Source organism: Trachurus trachurus (assembly GCF_905171665.1).
Source record: "Trachurus trachurus genome assembly, chromosome: 10".
NCBI classification, from domain to species: Eukaryota; Metazoa; Chordata; class Actinopteri; order Carangiformes; family Carangidae; genus Trachurus; species Trachurus trachurus.
This window is the reverse complement of record NC_139894.1, coordinates 16,207,106-16,221,227: the sequence shown is the minus strand read 5'-3', so window position 1 is coordinate 16,221,227 and position 14,122 is coordinate 16,207,106. Positions and strand designations below refer to the sequence as shown.

At 42.1% G+C, this 14,122-nt stretch overlaps 2 protein-coding genes across 7 annotated transcripts; one reads left to right on the top strand and one right to left on the bottom strand.

The window, feature by feature from the left end:
• Positions 1 to 1,767: 1,767 nt before the first annotated feature.
• On the top strand, positions 1,768 to 7,152 carry nudt22 (nudix (nucleoside diphosphate linked moiety X)-type motif 22). 5 transcript variants are annotated; one of them, XM_083981421.1, is made up of 8 exons: positions 1,768 to 1,812; positions 1,935 to 1,985; positions 2,811 to 3,304; positions 4,161 to 4,722; positions 4,817 to 4,915; positions 5,799 to 5,896; positions 6,175 to 6,268; positions 6,378 to 7,152. In XM_083981421.1, exons 3-8 carry the CDS (start codon positions 3,213 to 3,215, stop codon positions 6,498 to 6,500), a joined length of 1,068 nt encoding a protein of 355 aa, XP_083837547.1. In that variant the 5' UTR covers positions 1,768 to 1,812; positions 1,935 to 1,985; positions 2,811 to 3,212; the 3' UTR covers positions 6,501 to 7,152. The 5 variants fall into 5 exon arrangements, with proteins under 5 accessions (XP_083837547.1, XP_083837551.1, XP_083837550.1 ...); XM_083981424.1 differs by having other exon boundaries at positions 1,775 to 1,812; positions 3,144 to 3,304; XM_083981422.1 differs by lacking the exon at positions 1,768 to 1,812 and having other exon boundaries at positions 1,865 to 1,985.
• A 345-nt stretch (positions 7,153 to 7,497) lies between these two features.
• On the bottom strand, positions 7,498 to 13,079 carry LOC310992113 (heterogeneous nuclear ribonucleoprotein U-like protein 2). Of its 2 annotated transcripts, XM_083980105.1 has the most exons (12): positions 12,396 to 13,079; positions 12,124 to 12,200; positions 11,733 to 11,975; positions 11,488 to 11,600; positions 11,129 to 11,395; positions 10,601 to 10,723; positions 10,383 to 10,484; positions 9,721 to 9,889; positions 8,783 to 9,004; positions 8,648 to 8,700; positions 7,668 to 7,811; positions 7,498 to 7,590 (listed from the first exon to the last, which is right to left on the bottom strand). In XM_083980105.1, exons 1-11 carry the CDS (start codon positions 12,962 to 12,964, stop codon positions 7,671 to 7,673), a joined length of 2,079 nt encoding a protein of 692 aa, XP_083836231.1. In that variant the 5' UTR covers positions 12,965 to 13,079; the 3' UTR covers positions 7,498 to 7,590; positions 7,668 to 7,670. The 2 variants fall into 2 exon arrangements, with proteins under 2 accessions (XP_083836231.1, XP_083836230.1); XM_083980104.1 differs by having other exon boundaries at positions 7,539 to 7,811.
• Positions 13,080 to 14,122: the final 1,043 nt, after the last annotated feature.

The window sequence follows — 14,122 nt, the reverse complement described above, 5'->3', positions numbered from 1 at the left end:
CCATGAGTGACTGCTCAGAGTATTCGGCTTATATCCTGCTGCAGGTTAGACTCCACTGGTGCGGACCACATGGAGGGAACTGCTGAAATGCCACATCAGATTTTTTCTGAGTGTCATCCTGAGGTCTAGTACTATCAGTATGAAGTGGAATGGTTGAGTAATAACGGGTAGTTTATAAAACAAACAATTAATCCTACTGTAGCTACATACAATACAGTGAAATATAGAAGTTCAAAGGGCTTTTATTCTGAAATGCCACATCAGATTGGCCCGGCCTGATTTTTTGTGAGTGTCATCCTGAGGTCAAGTACTACCAGTCTGAAGTGGAATGGTTCAGCAATAACAGGTAGTTTTTAAAGGGATAGTTCACCCAAAATTCAAATTTCACTCATTATCTACTCACCTTCATGTCGACTAAGGGCTGGGAGAAGTTTCAGAGTCCTCCGTGCCTTCTCTGAGTTACAGGGGGTCTCGGCGTAGCAGTGCATGTCCATATGACGGTTGCGAACGGACACCACTTTTCTTGGTCCAAAAAGACACACCAAAAAACATCCAAATACCTCCACACAGCTCGTCTGTACTAATGTCCGCCTTGTATTGAAGCCCCAACATGAGAAATTGTTCCGAAAAAAATTAAACAAGTCTATATTTCAAGCTTGTTTGTAGCAGAAGCTCCTCTTCCTGGTCCGTCCAAATCTCGCGTGATTTGCGCCGGTGTCAGATTGCGCGGACATTACAGACGAGCTGTGTGGAGGTATTTGGATGGTTTTTGGTGTGTCTTTTTGGACGAAGAAAAGTGGTGTCCGTTTGCAACCGTCATATGGACATGCAGTGCTGCACGGAGCCCCGCTGTAACTCAGAGAAGGCACGAGGGACTCTGAAACTTCTCCCAGCCCTTAGTCGACATGAGGGTGAGTAGATAATGAGTGAAATGTGAAATTTGAATTTTGGGTGAACTATCCCTTTAAGAAATCTTAATGGAGACAGAATTCAGTCAAATTTAAAAGTTCAATGGGCTTTTATTCTGAAATTCCACATCAGATTGGCCTGATTTTTTCTGAGTGTCATCCTGATGCCTAGTACTATCAGTCTGAAGTGGAATGCTCGAGTAATGACGGGTAGTTCTTAAGAAATATGACTCCTAATGTACACAGAATACAGTGAAATATGGAAGTTCAAAGGGCTTTTATTCTGAAATTCCACATCAGATTGACCTAATTTTTTCTGGGTTTCATCCAGAGGTCTACCAGTGGAATGGTCGAGTAATAACAGGTGGTTTGTTTAAAAATAAATAAATAATAATCTTATTGTACATAGAATACAGTGAAATATGGAAGTTCAAAGGGCTTTTATTCTGAAATTCCACATCAGATTGACCTTTTTTTTCCCGAGTGTCATCCTGAGGTCTAGTACTGTATAGACATATACATATATACATATACATATGTATATATGTATGTATATATGTCTATGTAGTACTGTCTGAAGTGGAATGGTCGAGTAATAACAGGTAGTTTTTTTGTTTGTTTTTTAACAAAAACAATGATCCTACTGTAGGAATACAGTGAAATATAGGCTATAAATAAATAAACCTGCTCGCCTAATAGTCTCAGTGAGTGAAATGTATGCATTATGTGATGATACTGAATAAATAACCATTCAGTATTAGAGGGAGTAACTTATTTTACTGCGGTACCTGGCTGTAGTTTCTACTCTCTCTCAGTAGGTGGAGATAATTACCACACTGTGCACTGTGTCTGAAAAGAGGAAGAAACCGCTGCGCTGTTGTGCGGACGCTGCCACCCGGGGAAGGTAAGTTTACATTTATTTTTCAGACTTTATGTCTCAATGTGTCACATTCTAATCGTCGTCTGAACTATTATTACCGATGCACAGCGACAGAGACTAAAGGCGCCGTTCATGTTTTTACACAGTGACAGTCCCCGCTCAGCTCAGGATGAATTAACTGAAGTTCAGACGAGCAGGTAACAACAGTTCAACACTTTTCAACATTTTGACTAGTTATGTTGAACAAACAAACAGAAGCAGCTGTGTCACCGTCACCTGAACACGGGCTGTTTCTGCTTTCACTTTCTCATCCCACCTCTCTCAAATAGTTGTTTGATCGCATACTTTTTAAACCTGAAATGACGCTGCTGCTGTAATAAATGTAGCCTACTGCATCATGTCTGACGACACTAAACCGCAAGTGATTGACAAATAGGCTAAGTCTGTCTGTCACACTTTTTTCTTCTCTTACTAACACAACTGTGCAGCCAGACAGTCAGACCAAATGTGAAGTGAACAACAGGAAAACAATTAAATGTGTTAGAAAATATCCTATGTATTCAATTCATATTTAGTTATAAAAATAATAGCAGCTCAATCAGTGAAAAGCAAGAAAATAAATAAATGCATTCGGTCTAAATCAATAATCCATGTATTCATGTAGTTTGTATCAAAAATATTTGCTCCTGGAATGACTTTGTTTGGACTCTTTGTTGTTTATTCCTTGTTTCCTTGTCTGTCTGTTGATGTTACCTTCAGGCTGTGGTCTTATCTGGTCCCATTGCCCATTCCCCTATTGTGTATTTCACTTTCTGTTTGTGCTTCAGTTTGTTATATCAAGTATATTGGCAAAAAATCTTAAGCCTGAGCCCTTGTGTACAGTAAAGTACCAGATATATGGACATAAAAAACTGACATAATAGACTAATTTCATATAATTTAAAAGTGACCAGGGTTTTTAAACATGTAAATGTAAATTAACTCAACTTTTACTTTCTCTTGTGCTCTTTCTTTTCTTGTAGGTGCTTGTGTGGCTTGTTGATGTATTGTTTGACTAATTTCAGCTTATATTTCTTTTGTATGTGAGGTTTGTTTGTGCCGCAGAATATAAATGTTCAGTTTTTTTACTGGTTATTCTGGTTTGTTGGGAATGAATCAGCAGAATAGTTCTGTTTGTATTTGAGGAGGAGGAGAAGAGGGAGAGGTCAGAACAAGTGTAGACGTCCTCCTGTGTACAACACACTGATGGATTGAGATCCTTATCTGGAGTCTTATACTTTCTGATAATAGATTCTATGTTCACTGATAAAATAGCTGACCTTTTTTTGTTGTTGTTGCACGTAATGTATAAGTAGACTTCAGGGAGTTACATCACTTACACTGCAATGCTGTGACTGAGGAGCTAAACGACTAAAGACTTGACGATGGACTTGGACCCTGAGGTGTCGGTGCTGCTGGACTGTGCAGCCTGGAGGGGGCTGCTGGAGGCTCAAGTACAAGTGGAGCTTTCTGAAAGGTAGGAGCGTAACCAACTCGTTCAAACAAAGTGACACTTGATGACGTATAAGACAGTAAAAAATCAGAGCCCTAACACTTGCTATAATATCCCTTTTTTAAAAATCTTTTGTCCAGTGAAAAAGGCCACCGCTCATCCGTAGGCAAAATACTTTGAAGAGGTGCTGGAGCTGGACTTAGAAAACAACAAAATAGCAACCGCACACTCTTGATATATGCAAACACATGCAAGCTTTCGGTCGTTGTGACCTTCTTCAAAAATTTTGTCCAAAACCTAAACATATTCAGTTTACTATCTTAGTACAGCAAAGAAAACTATCAAATGTTCAAAATTGAGAGGGAAACAATAAAGGTTTTGCATGATTTACTTTTAGAAATAGATGCAGACAAATTTTTGTGCAGGGGCGGGTCTTCCATGGTGGCACAGGGGGGCACCTGCCCCCCCCTGCAATCTGATTGGCCACCCTGTGTTATTGCTGTTCACTGTAAGAATGTATTGTGTTGCTAATTCTGCTAAGACTTCTTATTTACAAGATAGAGTTAATTTTTGATCGATTATAATTTTGATATTGACAAGTGGAAAATGAAAATGTCATAGGCATCTTCCTTATAAGGTGAACGATTCAATGTGGCCAATAAAAGCAAGATGAGGACATCCTGTAAACAGTGTGTAACTGTACAATATAAATATTCAAGAGAGCGGTCAGTGGCAGCCTTCGTTTTTGTTACTTTTGGGCAGCCCCCCCAGAGTCATGTTGTTACCCCCTGTGCCCCCCACAGGAAAATACTCTGGACCCGCCCCTGTTGATGGGATGCAATTGCAGGGGCCTGATGAGTTTTGTATTTTCTTCCCTCAGATTCAACAGGCAGACGGATGCGGCTCTAGAGCGCCACATAGAGGAGGTGTGGACGGAGCGGGTGTCCAAAGAGCCGTGGCTTTTCAACGGGGCCAAATTCAGACTGCACTCTTTCCGCCTGGCCTCCGATCAGTGTCCCTCATCATCCTGTGCTGCTGCTTCTAAAAAACAAAAACTGCCCAAAGAGCCTCAGCGTTGTGCTCAGAACGGTTTGGACTGTAGAAACACGTCTGTAGATCAGACAGAAGATGTGGAGGACGTCATCATCCAACAGGCAGCAGCTTCACCTCAACAACACTCCTCCTCGCCTCTCCTCACTCTGAGACTGGGCCTCACCTGCTACAGGGATTACCTGGGAACCAACTGGTCGTGCAGAGTGGCGGCGCTCCGTCAGCGTGGAGAGGCTGAGTTCAAGGATCCCCTGGCGCTGCTGGCCCAGCCGCTGGGTGTGGGCGGCATCCTGTGCACGGACGACGGACAGGTGGTGCTGATCCGGAGGAGCTGGAGGGTGGCGGAGGCGGGGGGGCTCCTGGACATCCCCGGAGGTCACCCGGAGCCGAAGGTGGGGAGAAATAAAAAGAGGAGTGAATGTTTACAGATGTGATTATTACTGGTGGAGACGTGTTAACTGACAGGCATCGCTGGTGTGTGTTCAGGCCGTGTGTGAGGACGTCAGCATGGCCGGGATGCAGCAGAGGAGGGAGGCCGTGGTGTCGGAGCTGTTCAGGTCTGTGTGCGCTGAGATCAGAGATGAGGTGAGTTTGTGTGGAGTGAACGGTGAACGTCAGATTAGGGTGATGTGTGTCTGCTGCAAGGTGCTTGGAAATAAAAGCATAAACCTGTAGATGTCTGTAGATGTCAAATCAACACCATGGGATAACGCGCTGACTGTCCTATACATGCACCTGCACTTTCTCCAACTAACTGCAACCAACCCTATTTTTTTTTTTAATATAATCTTATCTTTTCCTATTTATTTTTTTATTTTACTTAACAAAACTGCTGCTGTTTCTTCTTTAGAATTATTGTCTTGCTTTAAATGTGTCTCCTTTTTATTTTGCAAACAACATAACAGGGAGAACGGCTTCTTGAGGTTTTTCATTAAAGTGATAATAAATTGAATTCAAAACCAAGTGAGAATCTGCTGGGAGAGATGGAGTAAATCTGAGATGGCCAAAGCCTTTTTAGGTTGGGAACATCTGGGTCTGACTCACCTGGAAGATGAAACAGTGAGGCAGACTTGTAAAACTTACAGTTACACTGGATTCACTCCTTTTTATATGATCCAGACTTAATTTCTTTGAAGTGGCGCCAAGAGCAGATTTTGCCAAAAGGACTCGTAGAATAAAATTAAGAATCTAAATTGACGGTTTTATAGTGTTAAAGTTAGAATAAAAACTCTGAACATGAAAGAAAAGATTAAATGTTTCAATAAGAGATAAATAATGGCAGAGTAACTACACTGCTCTTTAAATATATATGTGTGTAACATTAACTTTGTAAATAAAAAGGAAACTGGTGCAGAAAATCAAAGGTTTTCCAAAGTTGGACATTTCCAGATCCATACTGGTTTTATTGTTCATGTGTGTTAATGCTTTACTTCATTGATTGTTGAACACTGCATCTGTCCTCCTCCAGGTGAACCTCCCGCTGCGCTGCCTCGGAGAGCCGGTCCTAATGGGCGTCGCACTGAATCACACCAGTGCCGGGAGAGCAAGTGCTGAGTTTTATGTCAGGTACTCTCTCCTCTCTCCACTTTAAACCAGATTTCCTCCCAGCAGAGCAGTGAAAGGTACGATCTGTATCGTACTGTGGTGCACAAAAACAATACATTCAGAAGGTAGATCAACCACACCTATTAGAAAACAGTAAACAACATACTTTCAGAGAACACATTGTCAAAAATGCACTTGTACCTGCTCTTAAATTACAACTCAGGGGAGTGTCAGAAATCTTAACTCATTATCTTTATCGCTGCTTAGTAACGATAAGTCTGTTGTGTCTGTGACGTCAGTTGCTCGTTGACATCCGATGAGGTCAGAGAGTTGTACTGGAAAGGAGGAGCGGAGGCCCACGAGTCCACGGACATCGTCTTCCTCAGCAGAGCGGTCAGTCAACTACAGACACGCGTGTATAAATGTCTCCAGACTGAGATCAGAAAGTTTCAGTTTCAGCCCAGACTGGTAGTGGACTTCTTTTTATTCTCTTGTTTTGCAGGAGATGCTGCAGCTGGACCGGAGCAGCGCTCTGTGGCCGGAGCTCTGTCCCTCGGCTAAAGGAGCAGTGCTGCTTTATCAGACGGTGAAACCTGATGCTCGGCCGATCACATCAAAGAACTGATCAAAGAGACTTTCTCATCAGAGTTGAGGGATTTATTAAACACTTCACACATTCTGATCAATGCTAGTGTTAAAACTGTACAAAATACTGTATATTTTTCATCATTTTTCCACCACTGTACAATAAAAACTGATTGTGTTTTAATGTTTTGAGTTAAAATCCTAAAAAAGTGACCAGATTTTTAGTGTTGAAAGTATTAAATACTGCAGCATGATTGTCATTGACTGGTCAGTGCAACACACATTATGTCTTGATGATTAAATTTGCTCTGTCTTTTTAAATAAAATGATGATCAGCAGACGTGTAGTCCATGTAAACACAGGTGATGCAGCAGCATCCGTCTCTTCACCAGGGGCCGTTTCAGAAAGCAGGTTTAGTGAAAACTGAGTCTGTTAACCCTGAAATGAGGGAAGCGCTGGGTTTTCCGTTTCAGAAAGGGAGGCAACTCAAACCAGGGAGAGAGGAGCAACTCCAGCCGTTTCAGAAAGAGAGGTGACTGAAGCTCGGAGTCAGTTACTATGGCAACTATGTAAACCTAACATGGTCGGGAGCAGGTTTTCTTCACCTAACCCTGAGTTTCTCCTCTTTATCTGAAGTCTGCAAACTTTATTTTTATATTTCATCTTTAGTTGCTGCCAAGTTAGTTTGTGCCTGTCGAGTTGTACCTGCTCAAACTAATATATAGAATAAATGTTGATTTTTTTTTTTTTTTTTTTTTTTTAAGTATATTTTTTTGGCGTTTTTGCCTTTATTCGATAGCACAGTGAGATAGACAGGAAAGGGGGAGGCAGAGAGAGGGGGAACGACATGCAGGAAAGGTCTGCCCGACGCGGGACTCGAACCGGGGACGCCTGCGTTGAGGACTGTAGCCTCTACATGGGGCGGCCGCCTTAACCACTGTGCCACGCACCGCCCCAATAAATGTTGATTTAGTGAAACACTCAAGTTTTTTTTTTCTTTTTTGTGGGCCAATTCAGCGTCAGCATCATAAACATGCCTAACTCCACCGGGTGAGGCTTTTTTCCGCTTGTTGCCATGGTGAATCATGTTATCTTTGTTCCACTGATGAGGCCTTTTCATCTCCTCGTAACTCAGGGTCAAACTAACTCAGGATTGATTGAACTAACCGTTATCACCTGTTCTGAAACCGGAAACTCTGAGTTGGACAGCTCAGGGTTGGTCAACCCAGAGTTTAGATTTTAACTCAGAGTTTGTTGACCCTGCTTTCTGAAACGGACCCCAGTAGCTCCCGTAGTCGCTGGAAACAAAGTCTCTGTTGTAGCTGTAGTTCTGGTCCTGATGAGCCACACTCTGAAATGTAAATAGCACAAAGTGTGGTTTGTACACAAACTGATCTCTGTCTCTCTGTCAATCATATCAACGGCCTGGTTCTTGGAAACAACATTTTATTATCTATGATCCATTCAACATGTGAACATCAATGTTAATCCTGTTCAGTTTAATGGTAAAGAAGTTGTAATGAACAGAAAACTGGGTAGGTATCCCTGTAACAAATAAAATAAATAAATACATGCTAAATTAATAATAATATAAGTAGTCTTTGCACGGCAGATCTGATTCTATATAAATATCTAATCTATCATACACCTTTAATGCAATTATTCACATCAAATAAGTTTTCTGTCCAACGCTTTACAAGGCTAATATTTGGAATAATAAAATTTAACCAAACATACAGTATTTAACAACTACTAACTTGCTCATTTTATCATTGATCAAACTCTTGATCTTTTGGTCATTACAAACATAGCTGATCATTTTAACCATGTAAAATATTCTTTCTCACAGCAGTAGAATCGTCTCTTTACAATCTACTGCAGTAATAATATTCAACGCTCAGTTGCATCACTTGAAATAGCCGTGGGAGTTAGTGTCTTACATTTATCATTTTTTCCTACCAACTGATTTACAGTGTCAAAGGAGTAAACACAAACAGTATGGATGTCACTTCACTTACAAAATGACCTAATTTCCTCCAAACGTGTGAACTAATTAAACAACAGTTTCTATAAATGGATTCACTTTTCTGATAAATATGAACTTTTGTTTCTTAAGTAAAGGAATTACAGTAACTCATTTGGCTGGTTTGATACATTGTGTTAGATTTCACAGCTGTATTTACTCACATATCTTGGGTGCTGGTTCCATGACTGCACGTTACATCTTGAGGCTTTCCACCCTACGGAGACATAAACACACATAAACTATCATCTCAGAATATCAAGTTTTCCTAAAAATAGTCCATCATTCTTCCAGGTGACCTTGAGTCCACTGCGTCCTATGGGATGGAGGGCCGTAGGGGAAGGGTCGTCTCTTGTGAAGTCTGGGTTTCTTCTTCTTCTCCTGCTTGGGGACGGGGGGGAGGAGTCTGCGAGCACCGTCTTTGTACTCCTGCAGCAGCGTCTGAGCCTGATCCTGAGGCAGCTCCACATACTGCAGCTCCTCCAGCAGCTCGCTCTGCTGCTCCGGCAGACTGCAGCTCACTGGAGTCAGAACGGACCGATTACACACAGATTATGGGTCGTGTGTAACTCTCAGCCTGCATTTACACTCATTTGTGTTGACTTGATACACTACAAGTCTTTCTAAGAGACTAAGACATGACTGAAGGATCAAGTGAAAAGGAAACCAGGGTTTCTTCAGGTTTCACCAGGTAAAAGCAAAGACTTTAATCTGTGGTTTTTTATACCAAATGAACTCTAATTTAGTGGCCTTCCGCGCGTTCCTGTCTGGGGCAATTTTTGACAAGCCGTCTCTGCATTTGCCTCGAAAACAACTTCGTCAAAAGACATTTTGATACTTTCATGGGATTTTTAAGGAAACTGACTTCAAAGCTTTTAAAGGCTTTTTGAGACCTGCAGATAATCTGAGCCACAAAATGACACTTCAGTCTGATTCTCAGGCCAATACACACGTGTTGAATAACTAAATTACAAAAAATAACCCAGTAAAGGGAAGAGACAGTTCTGGGTATGTCATCATTAGATATGATTTTCTCTTTGGGCGTCATTTACAGTAACCTAGAGACAACAGAGAAACATGTGACCAGTTTTCCATTCCCATCACAAAAAAACTTTCAGATCAACTGCCAACAGTGAATTATCTCACCTCACTATACCGGTCCAAACCGGCAATAAGCCAACCCTGTTAATTAATAATTTAGATGTTATACACCCAGTAAATCTTGCACAAGTCAGACCTTGAAGTTTAAGCAGCGCTGTCTCTGGGATCTGCTCCTCGTCTCTCGTCTGGTGCTGCAACAGTCGTCTTTTCCACTCATCTGCAGGTGGAAAAACCACCACCACTCTCCGTCTGAAGCCTGAGAACAGCTGCAACTTGTGGCGGCGCGCAGAGAGGAGGATGTTGCACTGAAAACAGAGACGACGATAACATTTTTAATAATTTATAAGCACACCTGAGGTTAAGAAAGGCTAAGATGTAGTGAGTAAAGATAGATTTAACATTGTAGGTGGCCTCTGACTTAAATAAATATTATAACCAACCACAAAAACAAGAACAGTTATGACTCTTCAAAAATCAACAGTTATTATTGTTTCAAATCAACTCAGGACTCAAAGGGACCTAAAATGAGCAAAATCAAGGCAATGTAACTATAATATAATATAATTATCAGACTAATCTGTATTTTGGCCGATAATCATCTGTACCGATAGTTATTGTGCATCCTTAATGCAAAGTGATGCGATGTGAGTCTGTCCAGGACATTTTGTTTCACATTCAGGTGCTTTGAGGTAAGAATTTAGGGAAATAACTCTGGTGGATAAACACAGGTCAGTTTCACAAGTCAACAAAGAGCGTTTTCTGGGTTAAACTAACAGGAGTGTAGAAATGAAGCGTTACCTGGTCCAGGATGTAGTTACCAGGCATCTGAGCAGCCGTCTTGATTAATTCAGTTAGACAACGAGAGGCCTGCTGCAGCCTGCTGTCCCTCTGTCCACCACTCTACACACACACACACACACGGGTTAAACTTATTTGTAGCATTTTGTGAAAACTCAGAACATGATCTGTGAATGTGGATATAAAACAAGAGTAAAGACGGAGGAGGTTTGACTGACAATCATACATGCGAGCAGCTCCTCTGTGCCCAGAAGCTGGTACTGTTTCTCTGGATGCTGCTTCATGTGAGTTTTGGCCCAGCGACTCTTCCCAGAACCAGGAAGACCCACCATCAACAACACCTGGAGGGAGGATGAGGAAAAGAGATGTTTACAGGCGTTCACTCCCAGCTAAGCGAGTAATCTTGGCTCTCTCTCTCTCTTTTTTATTATCTCTTTTATTCTAAATTTGTTTTAAATTGAGTTTTTATTATTCCTTGTTTTGTTTTTATTTATTATAGTGTTTATGATTAACTATATTGTATTTTTACAACTGTACAGCACTTTGGTCGACTGAGGTTGTTTTAAATGTGCTATATAAATAAACTGTGACTTGACTTGTTTTGTTTATGTTGTCGTTTCATCTTCAAAATGTTGAACAGTGTGAATTGGTTTATATATACGTTTTTGTAAGTATTGACATTTTAATCTAATCATTAGGATAAATATACTTTGCATTGAAACCCAGATACTGACTCCATCTCTCACCTCACAATGTGCTCGTGAGGAAGGTGCCACTGTTGAGCGAACCCTCTGCCCAGCAGGTAGAGCTGCCAGTGGTGTGAAACCTGGAGGGCCGGGGTACCAGGGGGGAGCGATGGGGTCCAGGAGGAGTCTGACTGAACAGCTCTTACAGAGGACATGAGGGAACAGAGGACGACCCTGCAGCACAGAGGCGCTCAGGCAAAAGGCCACACCCATGAAGCGACCGTTCTTAGAGAAGGAGAGCTGAACAGCACCGTCTGTGGAGAAAGACTGTAGGTGTGCAGGTGTAAGCAGAGAATATAGAAAACTTACTCTAAAACTGTATTACAGAGACTATGGAGAGAGAAAAACCTGTAACTCACAGCGTAACAGCCAATGATGTCCCCCTCTGAGAAAGACTCCCCAAACTCCACTTCTTTTCTAGCTGATACTTTTTTACTGTGCCCATCATAAGCAAAGGAGAGTTCATCCTGACCTAGTGTAAGACAGATTGAAAACCAGTGGGAAATAAAGGCATGGTACCATTAAGGCGATTTAACAAGAATAAAAACATCTTCAGATGCCTCAGTTCAACTATACTACCAAGCAGAAAGACAGCGCTCCTTACCCAGCAGCAGAGAGGTGTTGGCCACCGACCAGCCGACTCTCACACCAGACGGCTCCACAGCCTCTGGTTCCTCCGGCTGTGTGGTCAACAACTTTCTCTCCAGCCTCACCTCGAAGCTCACCCCGCCCCGCAGCACCCCGTGGGTGAGCCTGCAGCCCGACCACAGCGAGGGGAACTGAGCCCAGAACCGTGGCTGCCCGCAGGATTCTTCAGGACCCACCTCGAAGTGGAGGTGACTGTCATCTGTAGAAACAACAAAGATAGACTCACAGCTCTTATGACTTACATTTCAAGAAATGTTACATCTTCTGGGGTTACTTCGATTATTGTACATTAAATGTCTGTGACTACATCAGGTTAGTTTTGGGTTTTCTTTCCCCCAAAGACTCACATGCGTCCAGTCTGACTCTGTCTTCATCCTTCTCCTCTGCCTCCTCTCTGTCCACTGGAGGTTGTGGTGATTTGGCTCTGGTTGTGAAACAATAAAGGATGATGTTTTATTATACACATTCACAGGCGGAAAAAAAGTAAAAAGGTATTTACAGCCCAAGTTTAGGACAGTTGGACTATTTTTTCTGTAACATTTCTGCACATAATACTTTAACTGAACCCTATAAGCCCTGTGTTTTCTTTTTAACAGTACACACTACTGCACGTCGTTACCTTTTGTACCGTATCTCCTCTTTGAACTCGTAGAAAGCTCTTCCCCTGCCTGTGTCCTCCTCTCCGGGATGATCATCCGCCTCTCCCCCCTCCTCAGCCCGGGGCTCCCTCACCGACTCCGACACAAACACGGAGCCGCGTTGAGGCGCATCTGCCCCGGCATCAGGCTCGGTCTGTGTCCCGGTGTCTGCGAACTCCCTGCTGGTGGTTCTGTTGTCTGGGCAACACTCCCTGCTGGTGGTTCTGTTGTCTGGGCAACATTCCCTGCTGGTGGTTCTGTTGTCTGGGCAACAGAGCGCAGTGACACGCGCTTCACTTGGTGGGGACGGAGCGCGTGCCTCCTCCACCCTCGGTGAGTAACTAGTCGGTGTGTTGACCTGTGTTTCACCGTGTGTTTCACCGTGTGTTTCACCCTGTGTTTCTCCGTGTGTCCCGTTCGGTGCCGTGTCTACAGCCGACCACAGCCTGCCCACCAGCTCAGCCTTCAGCCCTTTACTGTCCAACCCAACTTCTTTAAGTCTGGACCGCAGCTCCGCCACTTTTAACTTTTTGATTTCCGATAGCTTCATTGTTACCCCGCGGAAATGCAGTCAGTTGTTGTGTCATTCAAGTTTTTGTCTCTTTAAATTAAATCAGCCTCTCAAAAACTGTAGTAAAAAAAAGGCAAATGTTCAAGTCAGGCGAGTCAAAAGTAAACAACGATTCAATATGGAGCCTTGGTTTGTGATTGGCTGCTTGGGTTGAGAAAGTTTTACTTCGGCGGTCTAATTACTGGCTGTCACCTACTCTTAGTGCTCTTTACTGCCACCAACGACACGGACTGGTACTACCTCTTATTTAATTTCATTGGAGCCCTAGAATGTGTACACCCCCCAAACACCCACACAAAGACAAGTTCTAGTGGTTGATGTGTCAGCAAATAAAACTGGCTGATGTAAACGTTCACATACTATTTGTTTTTAAATGTTGACTTACCTGTTTAAGCAGACACGGTTCATTACGATGCTAGAGTGTTTGCAATGAGAAATAAATAACAGCCTTCAATATAACATTTTACCAAATTAAAGCAGTACTTGGGTACTTACTCACAGTATTTGTAGCCTCTGAGGTTGTTATTTACCATTTTTGAAATTTTAAACCCAACAATTGATTGAGGAAATAGTATTCACATTAACCAATAATGGAAAGAATCTTTAGTTGCAGGCGCATTTTAAAGGAGGAAATTATCAGTCATTATTTGTGTATTTGAGTATAGTTCTGTACAAATGACTGAAGACAACATTATTTTATATTGAGAATCTCTTTATTCAATTAAACAAGACAAATGCAAACACATGAAAATAAGTGAGCACAAACAAGTACCGGTATAAGAGGTTAAAGAAAAAAAAAAGCTGACCAGTTATTAAGCAAAAAACATTTCTTATGTTACAATTCAATTCTAGTGACAATGCTGGCTCATCTCTACTTCAGATTTCTTGCTCCACTGTTTGTGTGTCATTACAGCCACTTGGATCGACGAGCTACCTTCAAAACAACATTGAAACATTTGTTTAAAAAGACTCTTCAGTGACCCTCTCATGCTCCACACAAATCTCTCTCAATAGGAAACTATCACAGATCCTTGATAGTTTACCTCCTAATTATCCTCTGCAGACTCTAAACAGAGAAGATTTGACTGCTTCATTAACGCCCTGAGAGCGGCTGCATCCACACAAAGAGCATCATTA

Coding starts and splice junctions, on each gene's coding strand:
- LOC310992113 (XM_083980105.1), bottom strand. CDS start 12,964: ATGAAGCTATCGGAAATCAAAAAGTTAAAAGTGGCGGAGCTGCGGTCC. Junction 11,976..12,123: donor CAGAGTCAGACTGGACGCAT/GTGAGTCTTTGG, acceptor TTGTTTCTACAG/ATGACAGTCACCTCCACTTC. Junction 11,396..11,487: donor ACATCATTGGCTGTTACGCT/GTGAGTTACAGG, acceptor GCACACCTACAG/TCTTTCTCCACAGACGGTGC.
- nudt22 (XM_083981421.1), top strand. CDS start 3,213: ATGGACTTGGACCCTGAGGTGTCGGTGCTGCTGGACTGTGCAGCCTGG. Junction 5,897..6,174: donor AGTGCTGAGTTTTATGTCAG/GTACTCTCTCCT, acceptor CTGTGACGTCAG/TTGCTCGTTGACATCCGATG. Junction 6,269..6,377: donor TCGTCTTCCTCAGCAGAGCG/GTCAGTCAACTA, acceptor CTTGTTTTGCAG/GAGATGCTGCAGCTGGACCG.